Source organism: Cetorhinus maximus, chromosome 11 (assembly GCF_964194155.1).
Source record: "Cetorhinus maximus chromosome 11, sCetMax3.hap1.1, whole genome shotgun sequence".
Classification (NCBI taxonomy): domain Eukaryota; kingdom Metazoa; phylum Chordata; class Chondrichthyes; order Lamniformes; family Cetorhinidae; genus Cetorhinus; species Cetorhinus maximus.
Genome location: NC_135889.1, coordinates 109,774,172 through 109,797,495, shown reverse-complemented (window position 1 = coordinate 109,797,495; position 23,324 = coordinate 109,774,172). Strand labels below are relative to the sequence as shown.

At 42.0% G+C, this 23,324-nt stretch overlaps 1 protein-coding gene across 2 annotated transcripts in view; it reads left to right on the top strand.

Moving 5' to 3' along the window:
• Positions 1 to 23,324, top strand: part of LOC144686828 (ras-related protein O-RAL) — a 55,640-nt gene that overhangs the window by 12,387 nt on the left and 19,929 nt on the right. The window contains exons 2-3 of one of the 2 annotated variants that reach the window (XM_078552583.1): positions 17,956 to 18,119; positions 22,293 to 22,501. In XM_078552583.1, coding sequence (XP_078408709.1) covers positions 18,006 to 18,119; positions 22,293 to 22,501 — 323 coding nt within the window. In that variant the 5' untranslated portion in view covers positions 17,956 to 18,005. The remainder of the gene's footprint in view (positions 1 to 17,955; positions 18,120 to 22,292; positions 22,502 to 23,324) is intronic. The other variant, XM_078552584.1, reaches the window with a different exon arrangement.

Genomic DNA, 23,324 nt, shown 5'->3' with positions numbered 1-23,324 from the left:
CTCTAATTTATCTAAAAATGCAAATTTTCCGTACACATCACATTTGAAAATTTCAGCCATGTTTATGGATTCAGCATTTCAAACCTAGCTTCTTGTTGATAACTCAGAACCTTCAGACCAGTTGTCTCCAATTCAATTAAATACCCCCCCCCCCCCACAGAGAAACTAATCCAAACCTCACTATTAACCCACTTTTACAATAAATCACAATATTATGAAAATTATTATGTTTTCATGACACCCTCTCCTCCTCAATGACGCTCCTTAAAACTTAACTCTTTGACCAGCCCTTTGACTCAAAATGGCTTGGTGTCGAGTTTTGTTTATTTGCTCCTGTGACTTGGAACTTCTTACCACATTAAAAGCATTAGATAATGCAAGTCGCTGCACAAAACTGTATAATATTTACTTGGGAAAATCTACAGAAGAAATCACAAACTAATTAAAAAAAAAATTTGCAGATGTACTTGGCTAATGGCATGCTGGATGTGACATTGCAAGTGGCATTGTAGGAGGACTGCTAAGTTGCTAATTTATGGTGAGCTTGCTTCAGCCAGTTGGAAATTTGAGGGAATGGGACTGACTTTTGTTTTGGTATAAAAACAAAAAACTGCGGATGCTGGAAATCCAAAACAAAAACAGAAACAGAAATGCCTGGAAAAACTCAGCAGGTCAGGCAGCATCGGCGGAGAAGAGTGCAGTTGACGTTTCGAGTCCTCATGACCCTGCAACAGAACTAAGTAAAAAAAAAAAATGTTTTGGTAGTTTTGTTTGACCCCAGCAAAGAGGTTTCACACCCAATTTACTTCACCCTTTTATAGCTCATTTGCACAACTTACTTGCCTCATTGAATTCAGGCAGCGCCTTAGCCACACTTTCATCACCTTTTAAAGAGCGAATGAACTTGCATTTATATTGTGTCTAATCACATTTTCAGGGCATCCTAAGTACTTTGAACCACTCAATTACTTTTTGAAGTGAGGACACTTTTTCTTAGGCAAGTGTGGCAGCTACTTTAAACAGCAAAATCCTGCTTAAAAAGGTAAGAGTGGGAATGAGGAAAATGTCAGCCTTTTGGGGCACTAGATGAAGGTCACTGGGAAAATTTCCTGCTCAAATAGTGCCATGGGATCTTTTATGTCCGCCTGAACAGGAAGCCAGAGCCTCGTTTTAAAACCTCGTCTGAAAGATGGTGTCTGACAATGCAGTGCCTCTTTAGTAATGCACTGAAGTGGCAGATCAGTAGTGAGGCTATAACCTCTGAACAGACCTCACATTCTGGAATTCACTGTCTAAATCAGCCTGTTTGTCTCATCCCTTAAGATCACTGGCCAAGCTTGTGTTGGTTAATATCCTCCTTTCAGATGAAATGTTAAACCGAGCGTAAAATATCATATGACACTATTTCATAGAGCAGGGGAGTTCTCCTTGGTCTTCTGACCAAAATTGAGGGAAAAATCAGCATCACTAAGCAAAACCACCTGGTCATTGTCAGTGATGTTTGTGGGACCTTGCTGTGAACAAATTGGCTGCTGCGTTTTCTACATTACATGATTGCAATTCAAAAGTGTTTCAGTGGCTATAAAGCTCACCCTGGGAAATTTCTCTACATTGAAAGTACTAAGTAAGTGGAAGTATGATATCATTTTGAAAGTGCTGTGGCTACGATGGTGTAAACAGCTGTTTACAAAATTACACCGTGCAGATGATCAGGTTTTGTTGTGCTCACTTGGCAAACTTCCATCAGTGGCCATGTATAGTGCAGCATACAAAGAATTTTCCATATTCAGTCATTAGACCTGACTTCTGATTTGATAAGCTGTTAGTTTAGAGGGTATGGCCGAAAGTGCATGACACGAAACTTAGTGGGAACGTGAGTTGAGGAGGATGCAAGATGGATTTGGACAGGCTAAGTGAATGGGCTAGAACATGGCAGATGGAATATAATGTGAATAAATATGAAGTTATTCACTTTGGCAGAAAAGACAAAGGCAGAATATTTACTTAATGATGAAAGATTGGGAAATGTGGGTGTCCAAAGGGACCTGGGTGTCCTTGTTTATGAGTCACTAAAAGCTAACATACAGGTGCAGCAAGCAATTGTGAAGGTAAATGGTATGTTGGCCTTCATCGCAGGGGATTCAAGTGCAGGAATAAGGATGTCTTGCTGCAGTTATTGTGCACAGTTTTTTGGTCCCCTTATCAAAGGAAGAATATATTTGCCATAGAGGGAGTGCAACAGAGGTTCACCAGATTAATCCCTGGGAAAGCTGGATTGTCATATAAGGAAAGATTGAGGAGACTGGGTCTGCATTCCCTAGAGTTTTGAAGAATGAGGGTTGACCACATTGAAACTTATTAAATTCTTACAGGACGTGACAGGGTGGATGTAGATAGGATGCTTGCCCTGGCTGATGAGTCTAAAACCACGGGATATTATCTCAGGATAAGGGGATAGGCTATTTAAGACTGAGATGAGGAGACTTTTTTCACTCAAGTGGTGAATCTTTGGAATTCTCTAGCCCAGAGGGCTGCGGAAGCTCAATCATTGAGCACGTTCAAGATAGAAATCAGTATGGATATGTAGATTGGCACTTTTGTGCTCTTTGAGGTAGATGATCAGCCATGATCTAGTTGAATGGCGGAGCAGGCTCAATGGGGCCAAATGGCCTACTCCTGTTCCTCTGTTCCTATATACCAGTAAAGGAGTATCTTGTGGCTATTTAGTCTAAAGATTGGGAAAGTTCAAGTTTTGCTGCAGTAAATAAATATTCGTTGCCTGTGCCCCAAAATTCACTGTAGCACCAGTTAAATAGTGCATTTTCAATGTTCTAGCATCCATAGCTGACAAGTTGTTTTTACACTAAAGCAAATTTACATTGCAAGTTCTAAGAAAAAATGTTTTAATACTGCAGTAGAATTAGCCTTTCTAATAAATTCACTAGCTAAATTTGCTCCTGTGCATCCCTGGCATGCAGTGGTTAGCTCTGAAGGAAGAATTGCTTACAAATAAAACTGCTTTAACAATGGTGTTTGTGGTAAGTTGGTACGATATGATTTGCATGTCTTACGAGGTATGTTCTGAGGCCAAATTGTAGTGGAAATGTTTGTCAACTTTTTTGGTTGTTTGCTTTTCTTAAGGACCATGGCCTGTTTGCCTAGTATTTTTTTTTGTTAATTGGAGCCCCTCAGCTGCATTGAGATCATTTATACACCCAAATATGATGCCACTAAATATTTATGTTTATAACCCCTGAGTGATATTGGACTTGTGCTATAAAATATTTAGAATATCTAGGATGTGCATTAGATGGAGGGTCAGCCATAGCTTACTGGGTGCCACTCTCGCTTCTGATTCAGATGATTCTGAGTGCAAGTCCCAGCATGGAGACTTGATGACAAAATTTAGGCTGACACTTCAGTACAGTCGTGTCAGAAGTGCCATCTTTTGGATAAAAGATTCCATGGCACTGCTTTGAAGTAGAGCAGGCAAGTTCTTCCTGGTATCTTGGCTAAAATTTATCACCCATCAACATCACTTTAAAAAAAAATGCAGATTACCTGATCATTATCATATTGCTGTTTGTGGAGCTTGCTGTGTGCAAATTGGCTGCCATGTTTCCTACATTACTGCAATGACTGCACTTCAAAAACACTTAAATTGACTTAAGTGCTTTAGGATATCTTGAGATCATGAAAGGCACTATATAAATGCAAGTCTTTCTTTTCTTGAAAATTTCACCAACTTTGTTTCCAAATTTTACCGCTCTCTCACCTCCACATAGTCCATCTCTGACTCTTCCCTTCCTCAACCTCTCCACTTTTTGGGGATCAGCTGTAAACTAATATCTACAATAACCACTGACTCCTACAGCTACTACACTTCATCCCACCCTATCTCCCGTAAGGACTCTATTCCATTCCCCCAGTTTGGCCATCTCCATCGCTTCTGTTCTGATGAGGCTACCTTCAATACCAGTGCTTCTGATATGTCTTCCTTTTTCCTCACCTGGGCTTTCCCTCCTTTGTGGTTGGCAGGGACCTCGACAGTATCCAGCTCATTTTCCTACACTCTTACTCTCACTCTCCCAGACCATTTTAGAGTTCCCCTTTTCCTTGCCTTTCTGTACAGTACTCCCACTGCGGCTTCCTGTTGCACTCTTCAGCCACTCCAACCCCTTTTCCAAGGTCCCTTTCCATGCAAGCTCGCAGGAGATGCAACACCTGCCCTTTTACCATCTTTGTACCTACCATCCAGGGCTCCAAACATTGCTCCCAGGTGAAACAGCAAATTATTTCAATTTAGTGTATAGATTATATACTGCTACAATTTGGTGCCCTGTACTTTGGGAGACTAATGCAGATTGGGTGATAACTTTGCAGGACACCTCTGCTCGCTCTGAAAGCATGACTCAGCTTCCAGTTGCCTATCATTTTAACTCTTTGCCCTGCACCCACTCTGGCTTCCTACAATCTTCCAGTGAAGCTCAACATAAGCTTGAAGAATAGCCCTTCAGCAGCCCTGTTGATCCTGCAAAGTCCTCCTTACTAATATCTGGGGGCAAGTGCCAAAATTGGGAGAGCTGTCTCACAGATTAGTCAAGCAACAGCCTGATGTAGTCATCCTCATGGAATCATGCCTTACAGATAATGTCCCAGATTCCACCATCGCCATCCCTGGCTATGTCCTGTCCTACCGGCAGGACAGACCCAGCAGAGTTGGCAGTACAGTGGTATACAGTTGGGAGGGAGTTGCCCTGGGAGTCCTCAACATCGACTCAGGAGCCCATGAAGTCTCATGCCATCAGGTCAAACATGGGCACGGAAACCTCCTGCTGATTACCACACACTGCCCACCCTCAGCTGATGAATTAGTGCTCCTCCATGTTGAACATCACTTGGAGGAAGCACTGACGATGGCAAGGGTGCAGAATGTACTCTGGGTGGGGGACTTCAATGTCCATCACCAAGAGTGGCTCAGTCGTACCACTACTGACTGAGCTGGCTGAGTCCTAAAGGACATAGTTGCTAGACTGGGTCTGTGGCAGGTCGTGAGGAACCAACAAGAGGGAAAAACAGACTTGACCTCATCCTCACCAACCTGCCGGCTGCAGATGCATCTGTCCATGACAGTATCAGTAGCAGTGACCACCGCACAGTCATTGTGGAGACTAAGTCCTGCCTTCACATTGAGGATACCCTCCACCGTGTTGTGTGGCACTACCACTGTGCTAAATGGGATAGATTTTGAACAGACCTAGCAACTCCAGACTGGGCATCTATGAGGCGCTCTGGGCCATCAGCAGCAGCAGAATTGTACTTGAGCATAATCTGTAACCTCATGGCCCAGCATACTCCCCACTCTAGCATTGCCATCAAGCCAGGGGATCATCCCTGGTTCAATGAAGAGTGCATGCCAGGAGCAGCATCAGGCATACCAAAAAATGAGGTGTCAACCTGGGGAAGCTATAACACGGGACTAATTGCGTGCCAGACAGCATAAGCAGCAAGTGATAGAGCTAAGCGATCCCACAATCTACGGATCAGAACTAAACTCTGCAGTCCTCCTACATCCAGTCATGACTGGTGGTGGACAATTAAACAAGAGGCTCCACAAATATCCCCATCCTCAATGATGGAGCCCAGCAGAGCAGTGCAAAAGATAAGGCTGAAGCATTCGCAACAATCTTCAGCCAGAAGTGCCAAGCGGACAGTTTATCTCTGCTCCTCCGGAGATCCCCAGCATCACAGATGCCAGTCTTCAGCCAATTCGATTCACTCCACGTGATATCAAGAAATGGCTGAAGGCACTGGATACTGCAAAGGCTATGGGCCCTGACAATATTCCGGCAATAGTACTTAAGACTTGTGCTCCAAACTTGCCGTGCCCCTAGCCAAGCTGTTTCAATACAGCTATAACAATGGCATCTACCTGGCTATGTGGAAAATTGCCTAGGTATGTCCTGTACACAAAAAGCAGGACAGATCCAACCTGGCCAATTACCACCCCATCAGTCTACTCTCGATCATCAGTAAAGTGATGGAAGGGGTCATCAACAGTGCTATCATGTGGCACTTGCTTAGCAATAACTTGCTCACTAATACCCAACTTGGGTTCCATTAGGGCCACTCAGCTCCTGACCTCATTACAGCCTTGGTTCAAACATGGACAAAAGATCTGAACTCCCAAGGTGAGGTGAGAGTGACTGCCCTTGACATCAAGGCAACATTTGACCGAGTTTGGCGTCAAGGAGCCCTAGCAAATCTGGAGTCAATGGGAATCGGGGGGGAAAACTCCGCTGGTTGGAGTCATACCTAACAGAAAGGAAGATGGTTGTGGTTGTTTGAGATCAGTCATCTCCAGGACATCACTGCAGGAGTTCCTCAGGGTAGTGTCCTTGGCCCAACCATCTTCAGCTGCTTCATCAATGACCTTCCTTCCATCGTGAGGTCAGAAGTGGGGATGTTCGCTGATGATTGCGCAATGTTCAGCACTATTCGCAACGACTCAGATACTACAGCAGTCCATGTCCAAATGCAGCAAGACCTGGACAATATCCAGCTTGGGCTGACAAGTGGCAATTAACATTCGCGCCACATAGGTGTCAGGCAATGACCATCTCCAACAAGAGAGAATCCAAACATCACCCCATGATGTTTAATGGCATTACCATCACTGAATCCCCCACTATCAACTTCCTGGGGGTTACCATTGACCAGAAAATGAACTGGACTAGCCGTATAAATACTGTGGCTACAAGAACAGATCAGAGGCTAGGAATTGTGCGACGAGTAACTCACTTCCTGACTCCCCAAAGCCTGTCCACCATCTACAAGGCACAAGTCAGGAGTGTGATGGAATACTAAGATAAAAGCAAAAAACTGCAGATGCTGGAAATCCAAAACAAAAACAAAAATACCTCGAAAAACTCAGCAGGTCTGGCAGCATCTGCGGAGAGGAGCACAGTTAATGTCTCAAGTCCGTATGACTCTTCAACAGAACTAAGGAAAAATAGAAAAGAGGTGAAATATAAGCTGGTTTAAGGGGGGTGTAGGACAAGAAGAGCTGGATAGAGGGCCAGAGATAGGTGGGGATAACCAAAATATGTCACAGACAAAAGGACAAAGAGGTGTTGAAGGTGGTGATATTATCTAAAGGAATGTGCTAATTAAGGGTAGAAAGCAGGACGAGCAAGGTACAGATAGCCCTAGTGGGGGTGGGATGGGATGAAGGAATTGAAAAAGGCTAAAAGTTAGAGATAAAACAATGGATGGAAATACATTTAAAAATAATGGAAATAGGTGGGAAAAGAAAAATCTATATAAATTATTGGAAAAAACAAAAAGGAGGGGGGAAATCGGAAAGGGGGTGGTGATGGAGGAGAGAGTTCATGATCTAAAATTGTTGAACTCAATATTCAGTCCGGAAGGCTGTAAAGTGTCTAGTCGGAAGATGAGGTGCTCTTCCTCCAGTTTGCGTTGAGCTTCACTGGAACAATGCAGCAAGCCAAGGACGGACATGTGGGCATGAGAGCAAGGTGGAGTGTTGAAATGGCAAGCGACAGGGAGGTTTGGATCATGCTTGCGGACAGACCGAAGGTGTTCTGCCAAGCGGTCATCCAGTCTGCGTTTGGTCTCTCCAATGTAGAGGAAAACCGCATTGGGAGCAACGAATGCAGTAGACTAAGTTGAGGGAAGTGCAAGTGAAATGCTGCTTCACTTGAAAGGAGTGTTTGGGCCCTTGGACGGTGAGGAGAGGGGAAGTAAAGGGGCAGGTGTTGCACCTTCTGCGGTTGCATGGGAAGGTGCCGTGGGAGGGGGTTGAGGTGTAGGGGGTGATGGAGAAGTGGACCAGGGTGTCCCAGAGGGAACGATCCCTGCCGAATGCCGCCAGGGGTGGGTGAAGGGAAGATGTGTTTGGTGGTGGCATCATGCTGGAGTTGGCGGAAATGGCGGAGGATGACCCTTTGAATGCGGAGGCTGGTGGGGTGATAAGTGAGGACAAGGGGGACCCTATCATGTTTCTGGGAGGGAGAAGAAGGTGTGAGGGTGGATGCGCGGGAGATGGGCCGGACACGGTTGAGGGCCTTGTCAACCACCGTGGGTGGAAAACCTCGGTTATGGAAGAAGGACGACATGTCAGAGGAACTGTTTTTGAAAGTGGCATCATCAGAACAATGGCGAAGGAACTGAGAGAATGGGATGGAGTCCTTACAGGAAGCGGGGTGTGAGGAGCTGTAGTCGAGGTAGCTGTGGGAGTCGGTAGGCTTGTAGTGGATATTGGTGGACAGTCTATCACCAGAAATTGAGACAGAGAGGTCAAAGAAAGGAAGGGAAGTGTCAGAGATGGACCATGTGAAAATACCTCCATCCCCCACCGGGATGGTCTGATGGCTCCCCGCTTCTTCCTCGAACAGACGCCCGAACAATCCCTATCCATCACTACTCGCCTCCGTCTGGCTGAACTTGTTCTCACACTGAACAATTTCTCTTTAAACTCCTCTCACTTCCTCCAAATAAAAGGTGTGGCTATGGGTACCCGCATGGGCCCCAGTTATGCCTGTCACTTTATGGGGTATGTGGAACATTCCTTGTTCCAGTCCAATCCAGCCCCCTCCCACAACTCTTTCTCCGGTACATCGATGATTACTTCGGTGCTGCTTCGTGCTCTCGTCTGGACCTGGAAAAATTTATTAATTTTGCTTCCAATTTCCACCCCTCCATCATTTTCACATGGTCCATCTCTGACACTTCCCTTCTCTTTCTTGACCTCTCTGTCTCAATTTCTGCTGATGGACTGTCCACCAATATTCATTACAAGCCTACTGACTCCCACAGGAGCAGCTACAAGCATATAGAATCAGAGGGATGGAATATTTATGTCTCATCTGGCTGAGTACAGCCACTCAAATTCTGACACCATCTAGGACAAGTGGTTTGCTTGATCTGTCACTTGACTCGTTATTCCCCCTCTACCAATGAGGCACTATAGTTCAGGGTATATCAACGCAGGAAGTATTATAGTAATCCATTATGGTTACTTAGACATCAACTCACTCGTACAACCGATCCCACTATGCGAATGGCGGACAGTAATGTAATTAATTCTTATCACTTCAAAGTCGCACATCAGTCTGAAATAGATATATGCTGCTGTTTCTTCATTATTTAATATTCTGGAATTTGCTGCCCAACAACTGGTATTTATCATACTACCTTTAATGTAGTAATAGGTCCAAAAGTGTTTCACAAGGACATTATCAAACAAAACGTGATGCTGAACCATGTAAGGAGATATTAGGGCTGAAGACCAAACGCTTGGTAAGAGGTAGGATTTAAGAAGCATCTTAAGGGACGAAAGAAAGGTAGGGAAACAAAGGTTGCCTGTGGGTGGAGCAATTAAAATCAGGGATGCACAAGTGGCCAGAATTGGAGGAGTGCAGGTGTGTTGGGGGGCTGGAGGAGGTTACATCATTATGTAAGCAGCATCACCAGAACTGCAGTGGTTCAAGGTGAGAACCCGCCACCAGCTTCTCAAGTTAACTCAGGATGAGCAATAAGTGTGGCTTTGCCAGAATTGCCCATATCCTGGAAATGCAAAGCCCCAAAGATTTAGTAATTTATCTCGCTTGCGTTTGCCTGCACTGCAGTGATTACACTTCAGAAGTAATTCATTGGTTATGAAGCACTTTAGTACACCTGAGGATATGAAAGGCAATCTATAAATAGAATGTCATTACTTTTGAACAGACTGCCAACAGGCATAGGGAAATTCCAGTCTCCTTGGATTGGCCGTTAAATTTTCAGCTCTCACACTAATGCTGAAACATTTGGTCTGAAGCTATTAAAGTGTCAGGAGTAGCTTTTCTCTGATGAGGTTATGGAACTATAAAATACATGTTTATGCAAAGACTTCAAATTCTCCTTCACATTCTTTTCACCCCTATGGCATTTCAGCTTTTACGTAGTTTTTAACTAGTGTACTTTTTAAAACCGGCATTATGCCTATTTTCTAAATTGAGATTAAAACATGTCTTGCATTTCCATAACCCATCCCCATCCACCTGAGTTTACTGGGACCTATCATGGTGTGGAAACTATAGTGGAGATTATTCTGAGATTGCGAACTGATTTATAATTTTTCTCAGCCAGCTAAGTGTCAGGAAATTTATTTCCATTTCCAATTTTGTATGGAGTTTGTTCTCATTGAGAACTTTTTAGATGGATTAGTACTTTAACTTGCCTCTTAGAAACTCCATAAATCAGTGTGTGCACGTCTAAATTTCACTGCTGTTTGTAGGATCTTGCTGTACATTAATTAGTTGATGTGTTCTTACACCAAAACAGTGACTGCACTCTGAAGGTACTTGCCAGTACATGCACTTGTCAGTGATGGGCTGAATGGCTGTAACTTTTTACGGTTCTGAGCATTAAACACAATGCACTCTGCTCTAAAAGCACAATATTGTCAGCTTTCAAATTTTTCCCGGTGGAGAGATGAAGGGGGAGGATACACAAGGCCACAGCGAAAGAGGAGGCTTTAATAGTGTTCTCGGGGATTCTAGAAAAGTTTGGGAGGGGGTGTGTGTGTGAGGCTATGAGAGGACTAAAACGGAGAATTTCGAATATGCGGTGTTCTGAAACTGGAAGCCAATGTACTTTAGCAAAGACAGAAATATTGGGTGAGCAGAAGTTGGAATGGGATGCAGTATGAGCTGAGTTTTGATGAGATAAAGTTCAGAGGAAGGGAGGTTGCCCAGGAGAGCATCTGAAAAGTAATGCTGGAGATGACAAATTTGCATTTGAAACAAACTTTTGTCACATCTTCAAGATGTCACTTCAGACCCATTTACTATTTTCATTTGTGTACACTAGTCACTTTAAAAGGTACCTGTGACATAACAGCTTAGTTTTAAAAAACCTCCTTCGAAGACCCACGAATGGGCATAATAGCAGAAACGTGCACCAGTAATTAATTTTGATCTGGGAGTGTGTTCAGTTTTTTTAGGAGTAGGGGAGAGAGGGGGAAGTGGAGTGGGCTTCCAGTGCAATGCTTCTTAAATGAGCATTAAGGTAACCTGTGTTTGAAATTCCACAATCTTTTGTGCTGGTTTGGTTGATTGTCGCGCCGTGTTGTACTGGAAGTACCAACTTTTACCCTGAGATGCTTTTACGTTATAAAAGTTAAAGCAAGCGGCAAGCGTGCGGTTCATATGCTGCCAGTTGCCTTTAAAATCTAAATATCCTGCTGGCAATGGAGGCTCATTTCTCTTATGAGTTTGACTATTTTTGCCTGCTAAAATATTAGATGCAAACGTACATGGGGAAGACTGGTAGCGGAATGCTACTCTGAAATGTATTAAATGCAGCTCTTGGCCATTTGAGTACAATTAATTTGTTCAATTGTCTTTGGCTTTTGATAAAACAGAATTGATTGAACGGAAATGGTTCGGCAAAAAAGTAATACTCCTTTTAGGGTTTAAGCTCTATGTTGAGACCTACAAAATTAAACTTTTGCTGGAGAATAGGTGTTTGAGGGGGAACAGGATCTGATTTTCAGAATGCGATAATGGTATCTGAAGCATTTACCTAACATCTTGAAGGAGTTTTCTCCTCAGCTGATAGATATGCGAAGTAGACCCATTAAACTAGCTAAGATTATGTAAGCTCCTGGACAGGGGTAAAAACGGAAATACTTTTCTGGATTGAAGATTATATGGATAAATCCAGGTTCTGGCGGTCAAGCACTGTTCTAATTTCTATGCTGCTGAAGCTGTGGCAATATCATTCAAGGAATATAGATGATCAGGATTGAATAAGGTAATAGATTAATATCTTGAGTTTTGCTCGATTACCTTCTAACAGTGATGGAAAAAATTTCTCACAGACCTGGATGAGCTGCGGTTTCCTCCAGTCAAACATTGGGAAGACTGAAGCTGCCATCTTTGGCCCCCTCTGCAGGCTTCATAACCTTGCCACTGATTTCATCCCCTCTCTGGCTACTCTCTCTGGTTAAGCCAGATTGCTGGCAACCTTGTTGTCCTATTTGACCCTGAACCAAGTTTCCAACTCTATATTGTTTCTGTCATGAAAACCACAACGTAGCTCCTTTCTGCCCCTGGCTCAATTACATCTGCTGTCAAACCTCAGCCATGCTGTCATGGACTTGACTATTCTGAAGCTCATGTGGTCAGCCTTACATTCTCCACCTTCCAAGAAGTTCAGCTCATCCAGTCCTCTGCTACTTGTATCCTATCCAGCACTGCGTCAGATGCTTGTCCCCCTGTGCTTACTGACCTATATTATCCCCTTGTTCTTCAACCTCATTTTAATTGTCTGATCCTTGAGTTCAATCCTCTCATGGCCTCATCCCACTTTCCTGGATTAGTGCAGCTCCCGCAACACAAGAAGCTTGACACCATCCAGGACGAACAGTGATAGCAGTGTGTACCATCTACAAGATGCATTACAGAAACTCACTAAGGCTCCTTAGACAGCACCTTCCAAACCCACGACTGCTACCATCTAGAAAGTCAAGGGCAGGAGACACATGGGAACTCCACCGCCTGGAAGTTCCCCTCCAAGCCACTCACCATCCTGACTTTAAAATATATTGCTGTTCCTTCACTATCGCTGGTTCAAAATCCTGGAACTCCCTAACAGCACTGTAGGTGTATCTACACCACAGGGACTGCAGCAGTTCAAGAAGGCAGCTCACCACTGCTTTTTCGAGGGCAATTAGGGATGGGCAATACATTCTGGCCTAGCCAGCGACGCCCAAATCCTGTGAATGAATTTTTAAAAAAGTGTTGGGAATATTGAACCACAGAAAAGTTACAGCACAGAGAGGCCATTCAGCCCATCGTGCCTGCAGCAGCTGAAAAAGAAAAAACAAAAACGGTTGCCCATTTTAATCCCACCTTCCAGCACCTGGTCCCTAGCCTTACAGGATACAGCACTTTAGTTGCAGATCGAGGTGTCTTTTTAAATGAGTTGAGGGTTTTGCCCTCCACCACCAAACGAGACAGTGAATTCCAAACACCCACCGCCCTCTGGGTGAAGAAATTTTTCCTAATGTCCCCTCTAATCCTTCTACCAATCATCTTAAATCTGTGCTCCCCAGTAATTGACCCCTCTGCTAAGGGAAACAGGGCATCCCTGTCGTCTCTATCTAGGCCCCTCTTGTGCACCTCGATCAGGTCACCCCTCAGCCGCCTCAGTTCCAAGGAAAACAACCCCAGCCTATCCAATCTTTCCTCATAGCTGCAATTTTCAAAACCTAGCAACATTTTTGTCAATCTCCTCTGTACCCTCTTCAGAGCAAGTATGCCCTTCCTGTAATGTGACGACCAGAATGTACACAAAATTCCAGCTATGGCCTAAGCAACGTTTTATACAGTTCCATCATTATTTTCCTGCTTTTGTGTTCTATACCTCATCCAATAAAGGAAAGCATTTCATATGCTTTCTTCACTGCCTGTCTTGCCCACGGTCCCTGAAGATGGCAAGCATACCAAGGTCCCTCACTTCCTCTACCCCTTCCAATATCCTCCCATTTATTACGCATTCCCTAGCTTTGTTTGCCCTCCCCAAATGCATTACCTCACGCTTCTCTGGATTGAATTCCATCTGCCACTTTTCTGCCCATTCAACCAAACCATTGATATCATTCTGAGGACAACAGCTATCCTTTTCATTATCAGCTACATGGCCAATTTTTGTGTCATCTGCAAATTTCCCAATCATGTCACCCACATTTAAGTCCAAATCATTAATAAATACAACAAACAGCTGCGGACCCAACACTCAGCACTGTGGAATGTTACTGGAAACCGTTTTCCATCTGCAAAAATATCAGTCAACCACTACCCTTTGTTTTCTGTCACTGAGCCAATTTTGAATTCAACTTGCTATATTCCCCTGTCTCCCATGGGCTTTTACTTTTCTAACCAGTCTGCCATGTGGGACCTTGTCAGATGCCTTACTGAAATCCATGTAGAGAACATCCACTGCACTGCCCTCATCAATCCTCCTTGTTACTTCCTCAAAAGACTTTGATTAAATTAGTAAGACACGACCTTCCCCTAACAAAACCATGCTGTCTATCCATAAGACATAGGAGCAGAAACTAGGTCATTTGGCCCATCGAGTCTGCTCCACCATTCAATCATGGCTGATAAGTTTCTCAACCCCATTCTCCCGCCTTCTCCCTGTAACCTTTGATCCCCTTACCAATCAAGAACCTATCTATCTCGGTTTTAAATACACTCAATGGCCTGGCCTCCACAACCTTCTGTGGCAATGAATTCCACAGATTCACCACTCTCTGGCTAAAGAAGTTTCTCCTCATCTCTGTTCTAAAAGGTCTTCCCTTTACTCTGAGGCTGTGCCCTCGGGTCCTAGTCTCTCCTACTAATGGAAACATCTTCCCCATGTCTACTCTATCCAGGCCTTTCAGTATTCTATAAGTTTCAATCAGATCCCCCCTCATCCTTCTAAACTTCATCCTGATTAATTAATTCATCCCTGATTAATCCGTTCCTTTCTAAGTGACAATTTATCCTGTATCTCAGAATTGATTCTAATAATTTGCCCACCACAGAAGGGATGACCCTCAGAGCATCCGCTATTTCCTCCCTGGCTTCCTTTAACAGCCTGGAATACAATCCATCTGGCCCTGGTGACTTATCCACCTTCAAGGATGTCAGTCTCTCCAGTACTTTCTCTCTCACTATGCTTATTGTATCTAATATTTCATACTCCTCTTTAACTCGACTCTCCTACTTCATCCCTCTTCTTGGTGAAGACAGAGACGAAGTACTCACTGAGAACTCTGCCCACATCTTCGACATCAGAGCACAAGTTACCATGTATATCTCTGATAGGATCTACCCTTTCCTTAGTTATCCCCTTGCTCTAAAAGCTTTTTCTGACTGTTTTAAGTTTTCTTTTTCTGCTTTATCTTGCCTTGTATGCTTCTAGGTAACCAAGGAGGCTTTAGATTTGGCAGTACTGCCCTTTTTCTTAGTGAGGACATGTCTACACTGTGTCCGTAGAATCTCGCTTTTGAATGCCTCCCACTGGTCTGTCACTTGATTTCCTTTCAAATAACTGTAATCAGTCCACTTTCGCCACACCACCTCTCGGCTTCATAAAATTTGTCTTTCCTCAATTTAGAACTTTTACTCTTTTCTTCTATCCTTTTCCATAATAATGTTAGATTTAACTATTGTGGTCACTGTCCCCAAAATGGTCACCCACTGCTACTTCATCCACTTGCTCAGCTTCATTTCCTAAGACTAAATCTAGAATTGTATTCCCTCTTGCTGGGCTTGTTAAGTGCTGGCTAAAAAAGTTCTCTTGAATGCAGTTCAAGAATTTTGCACCCTCTATGGCTATTACACTGTATTGCAGTTGATATTAGGGTAGTTTAAGTCCCCAACTATTATTGCCCTATTGTTTTTGCACTCAAATTTGCCTACATGCAGATGCTCTTCTAGCTCTCTCTCTCACTGTTTGGGGGTCTATAGTATGCTCCTAGTAGTATGGCTGCCCCCTTTTTATTCCTGAGCTCAACCCATATGGCATCATTTTAATGATTCATTTCGTATATCATCCCACCTCACAGCTGTAATTGATTCTTTAACCAATAATACTACACCCCCACCTTTTTTAGCCCCCTCCCTATCCTGCCTAAAAACCCTGTGTCCAGGGATGTTGAGCTGCCATATTTGCTTCTCTTTAAGCCAAGCTTCTGTTATAGCAATGATATCATGCTGCCATGTGTCTCTGTGCCCTCAGCTTATCGGCTTCGCTATACTCCTCCTTGCATTTTTAAATAAATACCTTTTTAACATTGCCAAATTCCTGTGCTGTAAACCTTTTAACCCTTGCTCCTTCTGTCTTTGAGTCACCTGTTAATTTTCTGTCTCCCACTCCCTTCTCTGAATTTGTCCTATCTGAATCTGATCTCTGGTTCTTATCCTCCTGCCAATCTAGCTGAAACTCTCCCCAACAGCACTAGCAAATCTCAGATCAGATTAGTTCAGACCTGTATTTAGAATTTCAGTTTTTTTTAACTTACAAAATAGTTTTTGCTCAGACTATGGCAATGACTCTTCTGGAAAAGTTATTTAACTATTGACAACCCTTATTTCCTTTCAGTTCTTCTGCATTGTCCTTATCCGACCCCCCCCCACCCCAGTGATTTTTTTTTTGCTCAACTAATGTTTATTTGTATGAGTTTTTTGCCTAATACTATAGACCTCTGTCAAAAGTGAACCTGGCAATTAATTTTCACTTGGAATCTGTCTACTACAAAAACTTGCATTTATAAAAGTTTGGCCCCACATGGTGTTTTGTGTCCATTTCTGGGCACTACACTTTTGGAAGAATGTGATGGCTTTAGAGATGGTACAGAAGAGATGGCACTAGTGAGGGCCTACAGTATGTGGATAGATTGAAGAAGTTGGATTTGTTCTCCAAAAGTGGAGGAGGTTTGATAAAGATGTTTGAAATCATGACGAATTCAGAGTAAGGCGAAACTATTGCCAATGGCTGAAGGGTTAGTAACCAGATTTAAGGTGATTGGCCAAAGAACCAGAGGTGATGTGAGGAAAATCTTTTTATGCAACGAGTGATTAGGATTTGAAATGTGTTGCCCAATAGGATGTTGGATATAGATTTAATGGTAGCCTTCAAAAGGGAATTGGATAAATACTTGATTGGAGGAAAAAAATACAAGGCTGTGGGAAAGAGTGGTTCAATGGGACAAACCAGATTGCTCTTCAAAAGAGCAGTGCAGACTTGGTGGGTTGAATGGCCTCCTCTTGTGCTGTACTGACCTATGATCTAGCATTCCTCTCATGTGAAAGACACCCAACACTTCACAATGTAGAGGAAATAACCTGAGTTCCAAAAGTGAATCTAACTTGCTGTTTCTTCCAGTATATACTTTCCTTTCCACTTGAATATCAAAGTTTTTCTGGTTGGGTGGTCCATGATAATTTCTGTTTATAAAAATATCTAGATTTAAGCACTGTCTACCTTTCTACCTGTTTACTCCCCATGGAGTTTTATGCACGTGGACACTATAGCACAATATTGAGTTAACTTTTGCAGTAAGAATGTTAATTATATTGTGATTAGCATAAGTATTTCAGTCAATTAATTAACTATTCTGAATAACTTGCATTTCAAATAGTATATTTTGTACCATATGTCACTACTGCATGTCATTATGTACTATACCCAGTTGGTGTTGACTAATTGTAAAACAAAAAACACAAATGTCGTATTATATAGTGTTAAGCCATAGTTCAAAGCTTGCTTGCTTGAATAGTGGAAGTGTTTATAGTGTCTGTTTGATAAATGATCAGAATGCACACAGCCCTAAAGCCAATCTTTAGATTAATTTCACTGTAATCCTAAGAGCTTGCTAAATCTTGAGTACTGTCACAGCTGAATCAAGTGGGAAATTCTGGATCAGTTCTTTGGTGCATGTCGGAAGAAGTTAAATTTGCAGCCCCTGCTTCAACTTTCTTCATAACTTTTATGTTGAAAATATCAAGTTTTTCTAAAACGTAACTCATCTGATCTTTTTCCCCCCTACGTTTATATAATCAAGTGACTGTGAATAGCAGGGTAAGCTGATTCTTTCTGTTTCCTGAACTGCATCACTTGGATGATTAGTCCCAAGTTAATTGGACAAGTAACATGCCAGCATGTTTATATTCTCTAGCAACATAATATTTAACTACATTTAAAAAAAAATGTTCTGAGAGAGTGAGTTTAATTTTATGAAAGAAAATCTAATTTGTGCTGCTGCAATAACTTGAATATTCACAGATCCACCATGTTGCCACCCTTCCTGTTTGTTGTTCAAGAAGTAGCTGACCTTATGTAGTTGGAGTTCTATAGTTTAAAAACTAATCTAAATATTTGTTTTGTTCACAGCAGAACTTGCCAATCAAGTACTACTAATCCATTTGACAATCCAGTCTAAAATGGCAGCTAACAAGAACAAGAATCAGAGCTCTTTGGCATTGCACAAAGTGATTATGGTGGGCAGTGGAGGTGTGGGCAAGTCGGCACTAACATTGCAGTTCATGTATGACGAGGTAAGAGATTATCTTATTTATGAGTTTATAAATATTTTAAAGGTCTATTGCGTTCTGTTGGGGATGAGGCAAAAGCAGAGGGCTTATAGTGGAACAATTCAGTGGTTATTGTAGGTAGAAGTGTCAAGTACTGTGTAGACCCAATCATTGCATATTAAACCTTTTATAAAGGGATAGTGTCCTTTTTTTTAGTTTCAATTTACAAGTTAGGAAACTCAAAGGAGGCAAGAAAATTAAATCTGTGTGTATGTATGTATATCATTTCGCCCTTCAAACTATTGAGGATAATTTTACAATTTTAAGTTATAAAGGGAGCTAGTGGCATAATAGATTAAGTAATTCTTTATCCTTTTTTGAGTTCAAATCTTGCCTTATGCCTACAACATTGCTAAACACACTGGCATGTATGTGAAATGCTGCTGTAATTCAAAAGAAGTTGACTTGCTGTTGTACAGTGAATATAATTGAGACTGAAAATTATTTTCCTTCATACCACACCGTACATCATGCTTTGAAGGTGAAGACTGCTCCCGTAAATTGTATCCCACCACAAACCTTGAGGAACACAGTCACAATGGGTCTAATCTGTTTGAAATACTGTTCGGATGTGTTGTTTCCTCTATACAAACTGATCATCGTTATTTCCTTCTTACACCTGTCCTTTTACATGGTGGTTTTGGAACAACCTGAAATGTTCTCCTGCTGTCTCATTTGATCATACTTGTTGTTTACACAAGTACCTAAATGTCATCAACTTCTGTCTTAAATTTTGATTTTTTTTTTAAAATATTCCTACTTGGAGTTAACACAGCCTGACCTTTTTCTTTATATTTTCAAATTTGAATGTAACATTGTCATAAACAGTGTTGTTCCTGCAGGAAAATCCATATTGGAAGGTTTGGTAACAGCTTTATACTGTCACTTAAGCATTCTGGTTGACTTCTGAGAGGAATACTCATTTTTGTGAATTTTCTGCCTTTGGAGGGCAGTTGGAACAGTTCACCCAGTGTCAGCATTAGGCACTCCCTAGTGATGTATAGCAGATAAATGTAGAGTAAAGCTGTCTTTGCCTTGCTTCAGCTTCAGAAGAGCACCCTCTGCTGTACTAGCGTAACAATTTTTTTGTGCTATTTCCTAAGTTATGGCCTGCCTAATCACTCATGTGAAATTAAGGAGACAATTTTGTATGCATCCACAAACATCTGGATTGAGACAGCCTTGTCTCATTCGTATGGGACCCTTTGGGGTTTGACAGCATATACTGACAATTCTTTACATAATTTATGTTCATTCACAATTCTAATGAATGATATTGGCATACCATGACAATCTGTACAATTCATAGGTTTTTTTCAGACGTTTATCTGAGATCAACAACTGCAGCAATCAATTTAGTGTTTTTTAAAGTCCAGAATTTCTCAAAAAACGATGACGAGGAAAGGTCATTCGCCCCATCTAAAGTCATCCTGCTGATACTTTTTTAATACTTCCACTATAGCATCTACTTAAAATTTCTTTACTACCCTACCCTCTATTCTTTTTCTTCCCCATCCAGCCGATTATTTCAAATGTTTGTCATTCTCAAAGCCCTACCTGATGTATTTAAATTTACTTTGTGTATCTTAAGATAGGACCAGACGCCATGTTTAATTTAACCTCCAGTATCACACTGGTGAATCTACTTTGCACCCACCACAAAACCACTGTATACTTCCTTTGGTGCTAAGAACTGAACAGAACACTCTAGATGACTCTGACCAAAGCAATATACATCTGAAGCATAACTTCTTCCCCTCTGCATCCCAATGCCTGAGATAAACGCTAATATTCCATTAACCTTGGCTAATGTGGATTTTAATTTGTGTTATGGATAAGGGATTATCATTTTATCCAAAAAGAATAATACAGGTAAGAAATCAGCATTTTTTTAAAGCCACCCAAAAGAATAATGTCAAACTCTTGCTAGCCTTTTGACATCTACCTTCCATAAACTCCGAATTCCCGATGCTGCCTGCATCCCAAGTCTCTCAGGTTTCTGTTTGCCCATCATTCCTATGATCACTGACCTATATTGGCTCCTGTCCCAAAGCAAATTAAATTTTAAAAACCACCTCGTCAAATCCTACAGAATCTATGCTCTTTTCATTTGCACATCCTCTGGCTTTCCTTAAATTTAGATCCCTGTGAATTCATAAGAGTATAAGAAATTGGAGCAGGTATAAGCCTTTTGGCCCCTTGAGCCTGCTGCACCATTCAGAAAGAACATGGCTGATCTGATTGTGGCCTTAACCCCATTTGCCTGCCTGTCCCCCACGACCCTTGACTCCCTTGACAATCAAAAATCTATCTAATGACTCAGCCTCCACTAGTCTCTATGGAGGAGAATTCCAAACACTAACGACCCTCTTAAAGAAAAAATTCCTCTGGAGAAGAAAAGAGTTGACGTTTCGAGTCCTCATGACCCTTCAACAGAACTGAGTAAAATTAGGAGAGGGGTGAAATATAAGCTGGTTTAAGGTGGTGGTGGGGTGGTGGTGGTGGTGAGGGGGAGTTTGGTGGGGTTGTAGGGACAAGCAAGCAGTGATAGGAAAGCGGGTAATTTTACTCAGTTCTGTTGAAGGGTCATGAGGACTTGAAACGTCAACTCTTTTCTTCTCCGCCGATGCTGCCAGACCTGCTGAGTTTTTCCAGGTAATTCTGTTTTTGTTTTGGATTTCCAGCATCTGCAGTAGTTTTTTGTTTTTATTCCTCTGGAACCCTGTCTTAAACGGGAAAGCCCTTATTTATAAATGTGTCCCTTAGTTCTAGATCCGCCACTAGGAGGGAACATCCTCTTGGCATCTATCCTGTCAAGCCCCCCTCAGAATCTTGTGTCGCAAGAAGAACACCACCTTATTGTTCTAAACTTCAATGAATATAGGTCCAACCTGCTGAACTTTCCTTAAAAGACAACCCCTTCATCCCAGGAATCAGCCTAGTGAACCCCGCTGAACTGGTTCCAATGCAAATACATCCTCCTCAAGTAAAGAGGCCAAAATTGAATGCAGTACTCTAGGTGTGGTCTTACCAATGCCCTGTACAGCTGAAGCAAGACTAACCTACTTTTATACTTCATCCCCCTAGCAATAAAGGCCACCATTCTTTTTGTTCCTAATTACTTGCTGTGTCTGAATGATGACTTTATGCGCTTCATGTATCAGGACACCCAGGACCCTTTGTACCTAGCATTCTGCATTCTCTCTTCATTTAAAAATCCTCTTTTCTTTTCTTCCTGCCAAAGTGAACAAACTTACATGTTCCCACATTATACTCTATTTGCCAAACTTTTGCCCACTCACTTAACTTGCTATTCCACCTTTTGTTGGTAGAGCCTTCCAGCTACCTCATTCTCTACTGCTTTATAATTCCATACCAAATCATATCTGCCTCTTAGCTTCCTCACCATCTTTTAACCTTATGAAAAAACATCTTCAAAGCTTTTACCTAGCTTTCCCTGCTGTCCTGCAAAGGATTGGCACTTACTGCTTTTCTTGTGGAAGGCCTTGGGACAATTTTCAACATGAAAGGTGCTATATAAATCCATGTTGTTAAATAAAAGCTTTACTTTTGAAGTAGTACCACTGTCTTCAAGTATCAAAGTATTTTCAACCCTATTATTAATGCGCTGGTTGGTATGTACTGCAACATGCATTGCAAAAAGAAACTTGCAAACATGCAATTAAACTGGATTAAATGCTCTCCTCCCCTATTTATGGTTAAATTAAAGCAGCAATTAGTTAAGAAATACAGTCCAGGAAGCTGCTAAGATTGTTTTTTTTTCACCACACCCCCCCCCCATTCCCAAAAACAAATAAGCAGACTCATCTATGGGAGCAAAATGGAAATAATAATGAACTTGGTGCATCTAGTAAGTCAATTGAGAAATACCATTCCTGATACTAAGGATTTGAGCTGGGAGTACTAGGGGAAAACAAATTGGATCTACTGCTGAAGTTCCCATGAGAAGATAGCCACTGCAATGAGGTATTGCAAGGTACCCATGAAACTGTACTCCAGCAATAATCTAACTCCTTCAACTAAAAAGGGGTAGAAATGATATTAAACCTGAGAAGGGTAAATCTTTCAGATGCCCCAGATTTACTATTTTTGTACTCTTGTAATCTTTCCATGCAGTTTGTTGAAGACTATGAGCCTACTAAAGCCGACAGTTATAGGAAAAAAGTTGTTCTGGATGGTGAGGAGGTCCAGATAGACATCTTGGATACTGCTGGGCAGGAGGACTATGCAGCCATTCGGGACAATTACTTCCGCAGTGGGGAGGGTTTTCTCTGTGTCTTTTCAATAACTGAGCAAGAATCGTTTACAGCCACTGTAGAATTTAGGTAAGTGGTTGGTGACTGACTTTATTTGATTTTAGCAGCACTTTATTTAGTGCAATTGTGCCATTTTGAAGCATTATTTTGAGCCATGGAGTTTTAATGAGTTGCAAGTGTTGTACATTGTATGCTAACATGTTCAGCATGATGCTCCTGCTTCCTTGCGTTTTGAGGGTTGAGGCAAGGAAATAACTGCCTGTCTTCCAAGATGAATTAAAATTGAAGGGGAGTCAACCTATGCCAGTCTTTTGCATCTCCTGATTGAAAGGACCAAAGGTACAATCATATGTATTTCATTTTTATAAATCCTACATACTACCTTCTCATCATGTTCCTTGATCACTTCTTTCTCCAGGAGCTCAGCCAATTGTCTCTTGAACCTATCTGGGCTTTCTATTTCATTGCCTTTTGGTAATTTATTTCATAACCTTATTGCACTTTTGGTTGAAAGTTAGCTCCCCATTGTTTTTTTCTTGGTGCGAATTTCTCTGGCATTGATACCCTTCCTAATGAATAATTGGTCTTTTTTTTTGCTTGGCATGTTGAATCTCATTGTCACATCTCAGTCTCTGGTGGGTGTTGGTGGAGGGTACTAGTACTTCTGAGAAATCTACACGTAGAATTTGTTAGCCTTATATGAAGGGCACTTTCCTATTCAGGATCACATATCGCTTAACCTCAGTTCAGATGGCATAGGATGTTCCAAGTTTGCACAGTGGTAAGAGTTTAACCAGCTAAAACCAAGCAACTTACAATACAGATCATTGCTAAACTTCCTATAGAAAGGAAAAAGAGTTATAATGGTTTTCTGGTACAATGTCTTCAACGG